The sequence below is a fragment of the Rosa rugosa genome, chromosome 5 (genome assembly GCF_958449725.1).
Source record: "Rosa rugosa chromosome 5, drRosRugo1.1, whole genome shotgun sequence".
Classification (NCBI taxonomy): Eukaryota; Viridiplantae; Streptophyta; class Magnoliopsida; order Rosales; family Rosaceae; genus Rosa; species Rosa rugosa.
The window spans coordinates 47156628-47173876 of record NC_084824.1 but is presented as its reverse complement, the minus strand read 5'-3'; the positions used below and the strand labels follow the sequence as shown (position 1 = coordinate 47173876).

General features: G+C 36.8%; 1 protein-coding gene across 5 annotated transcripts; it reads left to right on the top strand.

Moving 5' to 3' along the window:
* Window positions 1-1064: 1064 nt before the first annotated feature.
* On the top strand, window positions 1065-16935 carry LOC133712606 (uncharacterized). Of its 5 annotated transcripts, none has more exons than XM_062138713.1 (9): window positions 1065-1221; window positions 1833-1952; window positions 11896-11979; window positions 12834-12953; window positions 13787-13870; window positions 14435-14554; window positions 14643-14726; window positions 15856-15906; window positions 16001-16935. In XM_062138713.1, exons 2-9 carry the CDS (start codon window positions 1835-1837, stop codon window positions 16918-16920), a joined length of 1581 nt encoding a protein of 526 aa, XP_061994697.1. In that variant the 5' UTR covers window positions 1065-1221; window positions 1833-1834; the 3' UTR covers window positions 16921-16935. The 5 variants fall into 5 exon arrangements, with proteins under 5 accessions (XP_061994697.1, XP_061994695.1, XP_061994698.1 ...); XM_062138711.1 differs by having other exon boundaries at window positions 1073-1451; XM_062138714.1 differs by having other exon boundaries at window positions 1076-1451; window positions 14643-14702.
* Window positions 16936-17249: the final 314 nt, after the last annotated feature.

The following is a 17249-nucleotide window of genomic DNA, read 5'->3' as shown; positions in this document are numbered from 1 at the left end:
TTATATCCATGTTAAACTAGGTTTGACATTAAGCTAATTATCATATACAATATGATAATGTGTGACAAGTCCACATTTGATTCTAACATAGTTTGTTAATTTTCAAATTGCTTTGGGCGTGTTTTATCATGAGAACAAGAATGTTGAATTTGTATGAAAATTGGCCGGTCATGATTTGGTTCTATAATAGTTTCCATGTATGCGGGCAAATTTTCAAAATGTCCAAGCGTTGGTTGCCCTTAGTTTTACACACTGAAATGCAGCACCCATCAAATGGGAAGAGTGGAATGACGAAAGTGCCCTGGCGTTTCAGGCGAGTTCACTAAAGAAGGATCATTTTCCTTTTTTGAAAGGGTTAATAAGGATCATTTTCTTGCATTGACGAAACTAGCAGTTCCTGGGAAAAGTCCAGTCGTCACCCTTCATTTAGCAAAGAAGCAGCTCCGATAATGGGAACATGAAATGATGACAGTGCCCTACAACCTAACCCCCGCGCCTTTAGTTCACCAATTGAGAGATCAGCAGAGAACTAGAGATCAGTATTTGTGCAATGCCATGAAATGACGACAGTGGGCCCCATTAGAGATTCAGCATTTGGATTCTGTTGCGATTGAGGAAACCGTAGCTACACAACGACAAACTAACTGGGGTTACCTAACCCAGCTCCACATTAACTTGGGGTTGGTAATAAAAAATCAATAACTTGGGGTTAATTAACCCAGCCCGCAGGTTAATTAATTAACCCAGCCCTTCATTAACTTGGGGTTAATCAATATTTGGTGCCTTGACGAAAATGTCCCTACACGAACTTTCAGTTCCATTCTAATGTTTATTTCGAAATGAAAACGTGTGGTCAGTTTCGTCATTTAGTCTTGCAAATTATCTATAATCTAAAGCGCGTCAACTGTTCACTGGCGCGTCACTGTTCATTCGCGTTTCACTGTTCATTCGACCCCGAAGTAAATGACTGTTTTGCCCTTTTTTTTAACAAAATTACAATTAAACCGCGTTTCCAGATTCTATCTGGTCTTTGTCTTCTTTATCAAGTTCTAGATCGATCTGGACTCTACCTCAATTTTCAGTTCTGCCTTTTCCCTTTCTGGAAGCATCTCTCTGCACCGACATATCTACACCGACATCAACTCTTGCAGACTATAAATTGAAATCAGCAGAGGCGAAACAGCCCTGAAACGTGAGACAAACATCTGAGAGGGTTTTCAGGTAGCAATCCGTTTTTTCGGTAACCTTCTATAAGTTTCTACCGGGTGTTTTTATTTTGAGATCGAGAAAAACAGATTGGAGACGAAGAGACTAAGGCGATAGGAAGACTTGCAGTAGTAGATCATGCGTTGTTGTGTTGTGATTGAAAGAAAGACCGGACAGACGAAGACGATAGGAAGTCTTGCAATATTAGATCTTCCGTTCTTGGAATCAAAAGAAGAAGGAAAGAGGTGTGTAATGGGAGATGGTGTTCTATCAATATGTGTAGTTTTGTGGTTTTGAATTGGTGATTTTGGTTGTGCTTGGGTTTTAATTGATATTGGTTTCTATGGGTATTGATTTTGGTTTCCATGTGTTTGGGTGTTGTTCTGTGGTTTTCAATGGGTGGTTTTCATTGAGGTTTTGATTTTTTGTTGTTATTTGGTGATCGCTGTATTTGAGTGAATGTTGGATTTGTGCATATTTAGCTTCATATATCTGTCTATCAGTTTATCTAAGCAATCGCTTTTTACAATTGTCCTACGTTCCTATATGTGTATTGATTGATAAATTATAGTGAGTGAGGATTATTATGATGTAAAATTTTAATTGGATTACATCTGTGAATACAGATATGGCAGCTGAAAATGGCAAGAGAGGGATAAAGAGGTTCTTAGAACCATCTACCGGTGACAGAATTGATCAAGAAAAATCTGAATATGGTCATGTCAGATCAAAAAGATTGAAAAGAAGTGAGTATATGTAATACCCCGGAAAATCCAAATTAAATTCCGTGGATTTTTAGAAATGATTTCACGATAGTAGGAGCGAGTACGAAGCTTGGAGAAGTGTGGAATTAGTTCGAACGATTTTATTTTCGAAAACGAACGTTTTTAGGGGGTCAACAAAGTTGACTTTTTATACGTTCAAAATTTGGGAAAACTTCCTTCATGAAAGTTGTAGAGCTCGTCGATACGAGTTCGTGGACATGTCGAACGCAATATTCGGAGTTCGTATGAATAAGTTATGAACTTTTGAAATTTGGGAATTTTCTATAAATATCGAAAAAAAATCAGAAATTTCATTTAAGGACGAAACAATTTCTTTTTGCGGAACAGTCCCCCATTTTCTCCGTTCTCTCTCCTCTCCCACGCGGCCGACCCGACTGACCCGACCCGGACCCATCTTCGTCCTCCGGCGTCTTCCGGCCACGACCCGGCCCTCCTTGTGATCGCCGCAAGCCGCCCAGTCGCCTGGTGCCGCTGCCTTGCACCGCCGTTGCCCCCAGAGCTGGATCGAAGCGACCCCAGGCGGAGTAACCGACCCGACCGGATCTCAGCCGTGCCGGCGTTGCACGGGCCGATCCTCCCCATTTTCGTGATCTCCTCTTCCCCCTGATCATCCCCATATAGGCCTTGCTTGACGATTTGGAGTGTGGAGTGAAAGATCACGAGTTGAAGATTTCGACGTCCCTGATTCAATCTGGAATCTGATCAGACGCACGAGATTAATCCAACTTCAACGCTTGATCTAGGACGATCTAGGCCGAACCAGGCTTAGCTCCAGGTATGAAAGTCGACCACCCTTTCATTTTGAACCAGTTTGTAGTTGGTCACTTTGCCATCTGAGGTGGTTGACCGGCGTTGACCGCCGCGTTGACCGCCCACTGACCACCGCTTGTGGCGGCGCATCAGACCATATTTCGAGTTTTCATTATCTAGGCGATGATCTATGCATCCATACGAGCGTTTTGATATATAACATGGTCATGTTAGAAAAAGTTGATAAATAGTGGATTTACGTTTTGACGTTACTATTTAACGTTTTTACGTTTATCTTCGGTTTACGATCTGTGAAGATCTGACCATCGGTTTTGCTTCAATTTTGGATATGTTGATCGTATGACTGTCCCGGTGACCTTGTGAGGTCACGGGCGAAGATCCGACCGTTGGATCTTCGTATAATTGAGAAATAGTGATTCGGAAGGCGATTCGTGAGAATCTGACCGTCGGATTTTCATATAATTTTGTGGAGATGTTAGTAAAGGCGATTCAGGAAGATCTGACCGTTGGATCTTCGTGATAATTTTGGAGGATGATCCTAAAGGCGATCCGTGAGGATCCGACCGTTGGATCATCATTAAATTCAGATCCGACCGTTGGATCATCGTTTAATTTGAATCTGAGCGTTGGATCGTCGTTTAATTACATATTTGAGTTGTTGGCTAAGTCAAGATCATTATTGGACTAGGTGATTGACGGTTTGAGTTGGTGGACGATTGTGGATCGTATTTTGAGCTGAATTGAAGACGCAGCGGGATTATCGAGGTGAGTAAACCTCACGTGGTTCATATTACGAACCCAATACAATTAATTGCTTTATTTTGTTGCAATCATATGAACTATTGTTGGTGTTACTAGACATTCCTGTGTGAATGTCTGTATATATATTATTACGTGAAATAATATGTATTGTTGGAGTTGTGTTGAGTTATTGTTGAGAAACAATATATTGTGAGAGATATTGAGTTTATTGTTGAGAAACAATATATTGTGAGAGGTGTTGAGTTTTATTGTTGAGGAACAATAAATTGTTGTGATCTGTGGAGATCACTAGGTCACGAGGTGACCATGGCATCTATTAGTGAATCACGCTCTCGTACCGGGCTGGTGGTTATTAATAGTATTAAATCGTAATCACGTCTGTGGCCGGACGAGTGGTTACGTTCAGTTAGAGCTCTAGTCTGTCTGCCAAATGTGGAGTGACCTTATGAGTGAAATTGAGAGTAACTCATAAGTGTCAATATATATATGGTAACCTTATGAGGGAAATTGAGAGTAACTCATAAGGGTCTATATATATATATGAGTCTGTCTACCAAATGTTGGGAAATCTTATGAGCGAATTTGAGAGTAACTCATAAGTGTCTATATATATATATGAGAGTGAGGGATCTTATGAGCTAAATTGAGAGTAACTCATAAGTGTCTACATATATATATGAGAGTGAGTGATCTTATGAGCTAAATTGAGAGTAACTCATAAGTGTCTATATATATATATGAGAGTGAGAAAGTAACGTGGGTTTGTGGTAGTCTTGAAATCTAATAAATCAACAGTTCTTTCTTGTTTACTCATACTGGCTGTAAAAAGCTTACCGGGTTTTGTGTTGTTGCAACTCCCGGTACACTATTCAAATTGTGTAGCGGGTAATCCTACAGGACAGGAGAACCAGGACGGTGATCGTGCGGTTAGAGCAATTGTTAGAGTTTTACAACAATTGTAAGTTGTGAGGTGTGTTATGCTCATTTGAGCTTTATAATATATTGTGAGAGTGAATTGTAATAATGAACTCGAAGTTTCGAGATTTGGTTTTTTTGTAATTGTAATTATTCAGGTTTCGGATTTGAATTTATCATTCAAAATCCGGGGCGTGACAGTTTGGTATCAGAGCGTAAGGTGCATATTTGGTGATGTGTCAATACCTTCCGAGTGATGGCCCGTCTGCAGCGGATCCCCATCGTGTGCTCTTTGGTATTGGCTAAGTCATTGGGTATGCGTGAGTGTTGGGAGTTGTTTAGGCCGCTAGGTCGTTTAGGGAACGTGAATACCTTCCCTATAGTATTGACTTGGTTAATATGAATTTGTATTTGACTTATACTGTGTTTTAAGTGTTATACATGTATTAGCCAAGCATACTATACTCCTTAGGTGATGGATATTCAAAGGGGTTGTACTTAGAACCTTACAGTTGTCTTGTAGGTTCGTATGGGAATAAGTTCAGTGGCCGCGAGTTACAATCCTTGAGGAATAGGAACCTCTTGATTCAACTCTGTTAAGTCAACGAGGATTGTTTTATGGAAATGAGGTTCTTTTGATTGTTGAAGTGTTTGGTTGAAGGCATGGTGTGGACCTATGCTCGTCTGTAATGTGGATACGAGTATTAATCGATGGTAATTTTGCCTTTTTAAGTTGAATATACTAATGTTCTTGAATAGATTCTTGACTCATGTGGAGTTGTGAGTAGTGTTGCGGTTAGGGAAGGAATTATTGCGGTTACTTCTTCCTTGTGCTTGTAAGTTGTTAAGCAGGGTTTAAGGTGCGAGACAAGAATTTTATTTTGTGCTCGATGGTTAGAGATGAGAGACCATTGTTTTGGGTTGTCGTTGAGTACTATAATTCCTTCAGAATCAAGATTGTTGGTAGAATTGGAATTAGTAGTAGTTTTGGTGATTCTGAATTTGAATTGAGTTCGCGAGATGTGTCTTATATACGTGGTTGATGTTGCTTGCATCATTTTGGAACGATACGTTACGATTCACAAGGAAAACTGGATTTGAAATTTATTCATTTGAACACCATGGGTTGATGACCTGACCGTGACTTGTGAATATAGTTTTGTTCAAGTGAATGAAATTGAATTTTGTGGCCTTTGTGTGGTGAACTAGTTTTCTTAAGTTTTGGATCGTAGTATGGAGATGGGCTGCAGTGAATTTGAAGTTGTTGTGTGTTTTAAGTTTAAGTAGGCGGGACACTTAAAGTTTTGCAATGGAGTTGATTTTGGTGTAATTAATTGGGAGAGTTAGAATCAGTTCTTGTGAATGATGTTGGATGAGAGTGTGTGCCTTTGGTGATTGATTTTAGGTGTTATAGTTAAACGCAATTTCGGATATTGATTTTAGTGATTTTGTTAGGTATCCATAGTGGTTCAAGTGAATTACTATGTGATATGGAGTTTGATTTGATTTCTGAATCGCTAAATGTTAGGGATTGAATTGTGGTGAGTTTTTGTTGAAGCAATTGATAGATGGAATTATCGAGATTCTATAAGAGTTGTAAGAGTAACTCTAAAGACGTGGGTTTTTCCTAGCTAACTCAGGATGTGTTTAGCTTTATAAATCCCTAATCCTATCGATGAAATTGTTGTGTTTGGTTTGACTCAGAGGATACTAGCTAGACCTCGATGCGACTTAATTGATTGTTGGATTCTTTTTGAGTGATTGTTTTTATTGCATCATTATGAAAGATGTGTGCAGTAGAGTTGTTTATGGTTTTGAAAACAGTATTGGGTGACCAAGGTTCGATCCTTGGTGTTGTTGTTGGTTAAACAAACAGGAAAGAAAACATGCACACCATCTTATTGAGTTTATATTACAAAAAAAAAAAGAAAAAAAAAGCGAGGACTATGCTATACTAAGCCTAGTCAGCAGCTCCGGATGGGTTGAGGCTGAGCTCAAGAGAAACGTTTGAGCCACTGTTGTAACCGCCTGAGCCACCGAAATAGTAATCATGTGCACTACCTTCCTCGGAAGTAGTCTTCAGGTTACCAAAGACGTCCTCGCCGTGCACGGGGAACAGAGGAAGAGTTTGAACCTCCTGGTGATCTCCTCCTCGTTGTTGCAGGGATGTTTGTCCTCCTGTTGTGCCAAAAGAGTTGTACTAGTATTAGTGTTGAAGTGTGAGGAAGAATATGAAACAGAATTTAAATCAAGAAATCCTTCATTACCAGTAGAATAGGTGGAACCAAAGTTGAGATCAATGGATCTACCATCATCAGTAGAACTAGTGGACCCAAAATTGATGTCAATGGATCCACCAGCTGGCCCAAAATTGATGTCGATGGATCCACCAGCACCAGTAGAACCAGTGGACCCAAAATTGAGATCAATGGATCTACCAGTACCAAGAGAACTAGTTCTCATGGGCACTGGAGCAGCCTGATTACACCTATTCATCTGCTTCTCTCGAGCCCTGACGTTCTGGAACCAAAAGTAAATGTTCTTACCCTCAACATACCCATACTGGTTCAGCTGGAGACAGATCTCGTGAATCTGCTCTGTAGTTGGGCACTTAAATCCCTTGACATAGTAAAGATCCTTGAGGATTCTTATTTGTTCTGGAGTAGGAATCCACCTGGTACGGCTTCGCCAGAAATCCATGTTGGCACTACTTCCAGCTGCTTGGGTGTTTCCTCCCTCCTCTGTTGGTTGCTGTTGTTGTGGTTCCATTTGTTGCGGGGTTTGGAGCTCCATTAGTTGCAGAGTTCGTGGCTCTTGGGTCATGGGGTGAGAGGATGTGGAAATCGAGGAATACATGGTTTAGTGTTTGAGGGAGATTTTGTTAGAAGGATTGGAGTTGTTGAACTGGTGATTGGAGATCTGAGATTCTCAGAGGAAAGATGAGATCGAATCTTCAAATGGAAGAAAAGATCTGAGAAAGAAGGATTGAAGATTTGGAGGAAAATATTGAAGATCTGAAAGTTCAGAGGAAAGATGGGATTGAATCAACTAGATGGGAGAGAAGATCAGAAGAGAAGGATTGAAATTGATGAAGAAAGGATTTGAGAAGAGAAAGGCTGAAGAGTTGAGAGAGAAAGACTTGAGCTCGGAAGAAAATTTCTTTCTTTTGGAGTGAACAGTTTTTCTCCAGAATGCACCTATTTATAGAGCGAGGTGAGCAGATCTCCACCGTTGGATGAACGATTCCTGTGATTCATTCTACGCGTTGGATTAAAGTCGCCCCGAAACCCGGAAAAGCTGTTGGCGCGTGTTGAGCGTGTAAGGGGACAGGCCGAACCTCGAGACGCTGTGGCAGACAGCTTTAGCCGAAAGTGATTTGCTTTCCGTAAATCACGGAAGAGACGTGTCGTGGCACGTGGAGTGTACCGACAGTTTGTTGTTATTCTATCGCTTATGATAGAATAAATAAAAGAAGTTGCATGGATAGTAACGAGAGCAGCTGGTGCTCTAGTGGTTGAAGAGCAAGGCTCATGTACAAGAGGTCAGAGGTTCGAACCTTGCCTCTCGTTTATTTTTATTATGTTCGCTTATGACATAATAAGTATAACATTTGTACACATTATATTAAGCACAGCTTGTGCTCCAGTGGTTGGGGACAAAGGTTTCGTGCAGCAGGTTGAGGTTTCGAACCTTGCCTCCCCCGTTATTTTATTTATGTCGCTTATGACATAATAAATATAACACGTGAGCATATATTAATGAAGGCAGCTCTTGCTTCAGTGGTTGGGAGCAAAACCTTCGTGTTTGAGGTCGGGAGTTCGAACCTTACCTCTTACAAATATTTTTGGATCTCGTATATGCTTGATATACGACGTATATACGGTATGTACGGTATACATACGTATATACGGTCTGTACGGTATGCATACGAATATACAGTTGTACGGTATGCATACGTATATACGATCTGTACGGTATGCATACGTATATACGGTATGTACAATTTCATACCGTAGCCGAGCTGGAAGTTGGTGGGCCGATTGGTAGGCCCAAATCGTAAGCCCAAATAGTAAGCCCAAATAGTAAGCCCGAATAGTAGGCCCAAATGTTAAACCCAAAGTGGTTTGGGCCGGTTCGAAATGTGGATGGTCCGATTTCTTCAGGCCCAAATGGCCAGCCCTAGTGCTTAGCCCAAGGATTGAACAAGCCCAAGTCATCGTCACTGGGTGACATATTTTATTGGCGTGCTTTTGGGGATGAATTGTTTTGAGTGATGCATCTCTATTGTTGTGAAGAATGGTGCATGCTTGAGTTTTACTATAGAGATTTACCGTGATGCTAATTGAGTAGCGAAACACTTTGTGGGAGTGTTTACTGTGCTTGTATGCCAGTACAGAGTGAAGATCTATGTAAGGATCTATGAGATGATCCATGTGATGATTTTGTGTAATTGATGTGGAGTGATGTTGAGCAGTTGTGTTGTGCGTTTACGTTTGTGATGAAAGGATTTAGTGGCCATAGGAATGTATTTTTATACAAAGGGCTGAGGCTTTGTAGATTACTACAGATTTGGAAAAGATGGAGATTCTATAGTTAGGTCAACCTTAATCGAGAGGAATTGACTTACGCTCAAATTTCGGGACGAAATTTCTTTAAGGAGGGTAGACTGTAATACCCCGGAAAATCCAAATTAAATTCCGTGGATTTTTAGAAATGATTTCACGATAGTAGGAGCGAGTACGAAGCTTGGAGAAGTGTGGAATTAGTTCGAACGATTTTATTTTCGAAAACGAACGTTTTTAGGGGGTCAACAAAGTTGACTTTTTATACGTTCAAAATTTGGGAAAACTTCCTTCATGAAAGTTGTAGAGCTCGTCGATACGAGTTCGTGGACATGTCGAACGCAATATTCGGAGTTCGTATGAATAAGTTATGAACTTTTGAAATTTGGGAATTTTCTATAAATATCGAAAAAAAATCAGAAATTTCATTTAAGGACGAAACAATTTCTTTTTGCGGAACAGTCCCCCATTTTCTCCGTTCTCTCTCCTCTCCCACGCGGCCGACCCGACTGACCCGACCCGGACCCATCTTCGTCCTCCGGCGTCTTCCGGCCACGACCCGGCCCTCCTTGTGATCGCCGCAAGCCGCCCAGTCGCCTGGTGCCGCTGCCTTGCACCGCCGTTGCCCCCAGAGCTGGATCGAAGCGACCCCAGGCGGAGTAACCGACCCGACCGGATCTCAGCCGTGCCGGCGTTGCACGGGCCGATCCTCCCCATTTTCGTGATCTCCTCTTCCCCCTGATCATCCCCATATAGGCCTTGCTTGACGATTTGGAGTGTGGAGTGAAAGATCACGAGTTGAAGATTTCGACGTCCCTGATTCAATCTGGAATCTGATCAGACGCACGAGATTAATCCAACTTCAACGCTTGATCTAGGACGATCTAGGCCGAACCAGGCTTAGCTCCAGGTATGAAAGTCGACCACCCTTTCATTTTGAACCAGTTTGTAGTTGGTCACTTTGCCATCTGAGGTGGTTGACCGGCGTTGACCGCCGCGTTGACCGCCCACTGACCACCGCTTGTGGCGGCGCATCAGACCATATTTCGAGTTTTCATTATCTAGGCGATGATCTATGCATCCATACGAGCGTTTTGATATATAACATGGTCATGTTAGAAAAAGTTGATAAATAGTGGATTTACGTTTTGACGTTACTATTTAACGTTTTTACGTTTATCTTCGGTTTACGATCTGTGAAGATCTGACCATCGGTTTTGCTTCAATTTTGGATATGTTGATCGTATGACTGTCCCGGTGACCTTGTGAGGTCACGGGCGAAGATCCGACCGTTGGATCTTCGTATAATTGAGAAATAGTGATTCGGAAGGCGATTCGTGAGAATCTGACCGTCGGATTTTCATATAATTTTGTGGAGATGTTAGTAAAGGCGATTCAGGAAGATCTGACCGTTGGATCTTCGTGATAATTTTGGAGGATGATCCTAAAGGCGATCCGTGAGGATCCGACCGTTGGATCATCATTAAATTCAGATCCGACCGTTGGATCATCGTTTAATTTGAATCTGAGCGTTGGATCGTCGTTTAATTACATATTTGAGTTGTTGGCTAAGTCAAGATCATTATTGGACTAGGTGATTGACGGTTTGAGTTGGTGGACGATTGTGGATCGTATTTTGAGCTGAATTGAAGACGCAGCGGGATTATCGAGGTGAGTAAACCTCACGTGGTTCATATTACGAACCCAATACAATTAATTGCTTTATTTTGTTGCAATCATATGAACTATTGTTGGTGTTACTAGACATTCCTGTGTGAATGTCTGTATATATATTATTACGTGAAATAATATGTATTGTTGGAGTTGTGTTGAGTTATTGTTGAGAAACAATATATTGTGAGAGATATTGAGTTTATTGTTGAGAAACAATATATTGTGAGAGGTGTTGAGTTTTATTGTTGAGGAACAATAAATTGTTGTGATCTGTGGAGATCACTAGGTCACGAGGTGACCATGGCATCTATTAGTGAATCACGCTCTCGTACCGGGCTGGTGGTTATTAATAGTATTAAATCGTAATCACGTCTGTGGCCGGACGAGTGGTTACGTTCAGTTAGAGCTCTAGTCTGTCTGCCAAATGTGGAGTGACCTTATGAGTGAAATTGAGAGTAACTCATAAGTGTCAATATATATATGGTAACCTTATGAGGGAAATTGAGAGTAACTCATAAGGGTCTATATATATATATGAGTCTGTCTACCAAATGTTGGGAAATCTTATGAGCGAATTTGAGAGTAACTCATAAGTGTCTATATATATATATGAGAGTGAGGGATCTTATGAGCTAAATTGAGAGTAACTCATAAGTGTCTACATATATATATGAGAGTGAGTGATCTTATGAGCTAAATTGAGAGTAACTCATAAGTGTCTATATATATATATGAGAGTGAGAAAGTAACGTGGGTTTGTGGTAGTCTTGAAATCTAATAAATCAACAGTTCTTTCTTGTTTACTCATACTGGCTGTAAAAAGCTTACCGGGTTTTGTGTTGTTGCAACTCCCGGTACACTATTCAAATTGTGTAGCGGGTAATCCTACAGGACAGGAGAACCAGGACGGTGATCGTGCGGTTAGAGCAATTGTTAGAGTTTTACAACAATTGTAAGTTGTGAGGTGTGTTATGCTCATTTGAGCTTTATAATATATTGTGAGAGTGAATTGTAATAATGAACTCGAAGTTTCGAGATTTGGTTTTTTTGTAATTGTAATTATTCAGGTTTCGGATTTGAATTTATCATTCAAAATCCGGGGCGTGACAGTATAGCTTTTATGCTTTCTGAAACATTGATATTTATAAGTAATGGGAAAAAAAAATAATTGTATCTGTGGAAGTGTAAATTAAATCATATTGTTTCATCATTGGTCACAGTGTTTCATCCAGAAATTGCTGGAGGATCTAATGAATGTCGGAATGAAATGCAATTGAAAGGTGATGATGAAAACGCTGCTGAAGGTATAAATGAAGTTTTATTTATGGCTGAATATTTAATTTATTCATTGTTTAAATTGAGTTTTGATTGCCATATTGAAATTTAGATAAAGATGGAAACTTTTTGGGCTACTTTGTATGTGTGGTGGGTATTTATTGCTGTTAGTTTTTGGAGCCAGTATTGATAAAGTAATTTGTTGAAATTAGATTGAGCTTAATGGCTGCCACATAATAAAGTTTGGAAGATCAGCAATCATGATTTTAATTTTTTATGTTGTTAGTCTTTATTTTCTCTTCATCTATCAGAGTTTAAAAACTTTCCTTGATTATTAGGGCTATTTGCTTGGTGGAACAATTGTTTTAAAACCACTGTATATTGTGGTTCTGTAATTTAGAGCATACGTATTGGTTTGTATTTATTTCTGTGATTCTTGATTTATAAATTAGTAGAGGAAGTTACTTAGAGAGTTATTAACTGTGTGAAGGCTGAGGTATGAAATTTGGTGCCCTTATTAAACGTTTTCATTTCTTAGTATTAATCTGCAACTTGGACACGGAATGTTTCATGATTGTTAAATAACATTGTGTTATCTCCAGAGATTGTTTGATAAAAAGCTATTGACAAAGGCTTCCCATTTTTTTTTTTTTTTTTTTTTTTTTTATAGGACTCAAACAGAACATATGAGTTATGAATTGAGTTTTGTAATTCAGGATTTCATATTTTGTGTTGCAATATACTGAATCAGTGTTCTGTGGTCTTTATGTATAATTCCGGTTATTTTAGTAGTATGTGGTGTTTATGTTGAAGTTCAATGATCTATTATTATGCGTGAACATAGTGATTTAAAATGTTAATTCGAATATATGTGGAGTTGCAGGGATGGCAGCTAAGGATGCCAAGAAAGGAAAAAAAAGATTGTCAAAAGAATCCACTACTAAGAGAGTTAATCAAGGAAAAACTGAACGTAGTCATGTTAGATCAAAGAGATTGAAAAGAAGTAAGTATAGTTTTTATGCTTTATTAAATATATTGGAATTTATGCATTTATATATAAATTAAGTCATATTGTTTGATTTCATTTATTTATTTATTTATTTATTTATTTTTACATTGTTTTGCCCAGAAATTAATGAAGAAAATAATCATTGTCAAAGTGAGACCGAACTTAGAGGTGATACTGAAAATAGTCAAAGTATAAATGAAGATTCATTTATAATTGAAAAAGGTGTAATTTTTAAATGATCATGATCGAAAATAGTTTTATAATTGAAAAAGGTGTATTTTTTATATGATCATGATCGAAAATAGTTCATTCAAACATTTAAAAATATTTTTCATGGTAGGTTTTTCTTATATTGGTTATTCTTTTGATTGTTAAAAAATAATTTGATGCTGTGAATGATTATACATTTCTCAAACTAAGTTGAATGTTTAAAGATGTTAGATAAGGATTATGTGTGTTCTATGTTTTTAGCACAAAAATTTAGCAAGTATTCAGTGGCTCCAATATCAAATAGTGGGCAGTGAACATTCGAAATTTGTAGGGATAGTCATATGAATCAACTTTACATATTTATTATTTATTCAGTGTTTATGTTTTCATTTTTCATTTTATTATTTATTATTATTATTATTATTATTATTATTATTATTATTATTATTATTATTATTATTATTTATTTACTTATTTATTTATTTTTAATGGTTTGCTTTTCATTTTACATATTAGTTTTTGTAAGTAAATAGATAGATGGTAATGAAGAAGCTGAAATTATAGTGGCTCTATTTGGAAGTGTAAATTAAATCATATTGTTTCATCATTGGTTACAGTGTTTCATCCAGAAATTGCTGGAGGATCTAATGAATGTCGGAATGAAATGCAATTGAAAGGTGATGATGAAAACGCTGCTGAAGGTATAAATGAAGTTTTATTTATGGCTGAATATTTAATTTATTCATTGTTTAAATTGAGTTTTGATTGCCATATTGAAATTTAGATAAAGATGGAAACTTTTTGGGCTACTTTGTATGTGTGGTGGGTATTTATTGCTGTTAGTTTTTGGAGCCAGTATTGATAAAGTAATTTGTTGAAATTAGATTGAGCTTAATGGCTGCCACATAATAAAGTTTGGAAGATCAACAATCATGATTTTAATTTTTTATGTTGTTAGTCTTTATTTTCTCTTCATCTATCAGAGTTTAAAAACTTTCCTTGATTATTAGGGCTATTTGCTTGGTGGAACAATTGTTTTAAAACCACTGTATATTGTGGTTCTGTAATTTAGAGCATACGTATTGGTTTGTATTTATTTCTGTGATTCTTGATTTATAAATTAGTAGAGGAAGTTACTTAGAGAGTTATTAACTGTGTGAAGGCTGAGGTATGAAATACTGTTTATAACTGAATATTTAATTTATTTATTATTCAAATTAACTTTTGATTATGATATTCAAATTCAATTATATGTGGAGTTACAGGAATAACAACTAAGGATGCCAACAGAGGAAAGAAAAGGTTGTTAAAACGACCTATTGCTAAGAGAATTGATGAAGGAAAAACTGAATGTAGTCATGATAAATCAAAGAGATTGAAAAGAAGTAAGTATAGCTTTTATGCTTTGTTAAACATTGGTATTTATGCATGTTTATATAAATTAATTCATATTATATGATTTTTTTATGACAGTGTTTTGCCGAGAGATTAATGAAAAAGATAATCAATGTCAGAGTGAGACCGAATTCAGAGGTAATGCTGAAAATAGCGTTCAAGGTATAAATGAAGATCTATTTATGATTGAAAATGGTCAATTTTTTATATGATCATCATGGAAAATAGTTGATTGAAATACTTAACAATGCTTCTCATGGTGACGTCTTTTTATATCATTTCTTCTTTTGGTGGTTAAAAAATGATTTAATGCTGTCATTGATTTTACATTTTGGGACTATGTTGATTGGTTAAACATGTCAAGTAAAGATTATGTTTGTTGTATGTTTTTGGCATAAAACTTTGGCAAGCATTCAGTAGTTCCAACATCAAATAGTGGAGTTTATAAAAATGAACATTTGAATTCGTAGGTATGAATGTCTAAGTCAACTTTCAAAATAAAATTCTTCTGTCAAAAATTCTTCTTCATCGAATTGACTCTGTTTGAAAACGTCATCAAAACATAATTAGTCACACATTGATTCAGAACACACTGGATTTTAATAGCATGTTTGGTTGGTTAAAAAAGTTTTACGAATTTTTTTATATGATCATCATGGAAAATAGTTGATTGAAATACTTAACAATGCTTCTCATGGTGACGTCTTTTTATATCATTTCTTCTTTTGGTGGTTAAAAAATGATTTAATGCTGTCATTGATTTTACATTTTGGGACTATGTTGAATGGTTAAACATGTCAAGTAAAGATTATGTTTGTTGTATGTTTTTGGCATAAAACTTTGGCAAGCATTCAGTAGTTCCAACATCAAATAGTGGAGTTTATAAAAATGAACATTTGAATTCGTAGGGATGAATGTCTAAGTCAACTTTCAAAATAAAATTCTTCTGTCAAAAATTCTTCTTCATCGAGTTGACTCTGTTTGAAAACGTCATCAAAACATAATTAGTCACACATTGATTCAGAACACACTGGATTTTAATAGCATGTTTGGTTGGTTAAAAAAGTTTTACGAATGGTAGATGATTCAGATGTAATGGTTTTTTATTAATGGTTCACTCTCAAAACCACAATTTGGAATAGCGTTCATTCAAGTGCATACAATTTTGATTTTAGATTGTTAGTCTATTGTTACTTTGTCATCTATTCGGTAGATTTAAATATTTATAGTTTTGAGTTTGATTTAAAGATTTAAATTTTTTTTTTTTATTATTATTTTTTTTTATTGATAGATCAACGTTCGCGACTATTTGGTCAAGCGTCATATCAACAAAACAGACAAGGTAATTCTTATGAAATCTCTTTTAATTATAAGTTTCAGAAAAATCAAGAAAATTACATGAAAAGTTATAATGAATGAGAAAATTTTGGTTGCAGGGTTAACTGTGAAATACGAAGACTCGGGGGATAATGTGTACTCATGTAACCATTGTGATGCATGCTTTTGGCTTGGAGAAGCTATTAAAAGATCAACTTCAAATGCATCAATTATCTATACAAATTGTTGTAGGAAAGGCAAAATCAAACTTGAAAGATCAAAACCAACACCAACTTTCCTCGAGCATTTATTGAATCCAGACAATGGTTCAGAAAGCAGATCATTCAGAGAAAACATAAGAATTTATAATTCAATGTTTGCTTTTACATCAATGGGAGCAAATATTGACTACAAAATAAATAATGGTTTAGGTCCTTATGTTTTCAAAATTAGTGGTCAAGTACATCATTTAATGGGTTCTTTATTACCCTCTAATGGAGAATCTCCTAAATATGCTCAATTATATATATATGATACAAAAAATGAAGTTTCAAATCGCATTAATGCAATTGATCCGAATCACAATAATGTAAATATCAAATCAAATATAGTTGAAGGACTCATTAAAATGTTTGACCAAAATAATGAATTAGTAAAAGAATTTCGAACTATAAGAGATAGATATGAAAATGGTTTCATTCCTACATTAAATATGACTATACTTAATCGTCAACCTACTGATAGCAAACAATATGAAACACCAACCAGTGAAGAAATTGGTGGTTTAATTGTTGGTGATATTGGACAACATAATGCAAATAAAGATTTAATTATTGAATCAAAAAGTGGTTGTTTACAACGTATTTCTAAAATACATCCAAAATACATGTCATTACAATATCCAATACTTTTTCCATATGGTGAAGATGGATATAAACCGAATTTACTAATAGAGCAAATACCTGGAAATTCTAAAAAAAAAAAGACAACGAATATCTATGCGAGCATACATTGCGTATCAAATCCAAGACCGAAATAATGAAGTAAAAACTTTATTAAAAGGTGGACGTTTATTTCAACAATTTTTAGTAGATTCTTATGCAACAGTTGAAGAAGACCGTTTAGATTGGATTAGAAGAAATCAAAAGAATTTTCGTTGTGAAATATATAAAGAACTTTGTACTTCAGCTACAGCAGGAATTAATAAAGCATCCAATTTAGGACAAAAAATAATTCTACCGAGTTCTTATACTGGAAGTCCTAGAGATATGATTAATAATTATCAAGATGCTATGGCAATTTGTAGACAATATGGTAATCCTGATTTATTCATTACTTTTACTTGCAATGTTAAATGGATAGAAATTG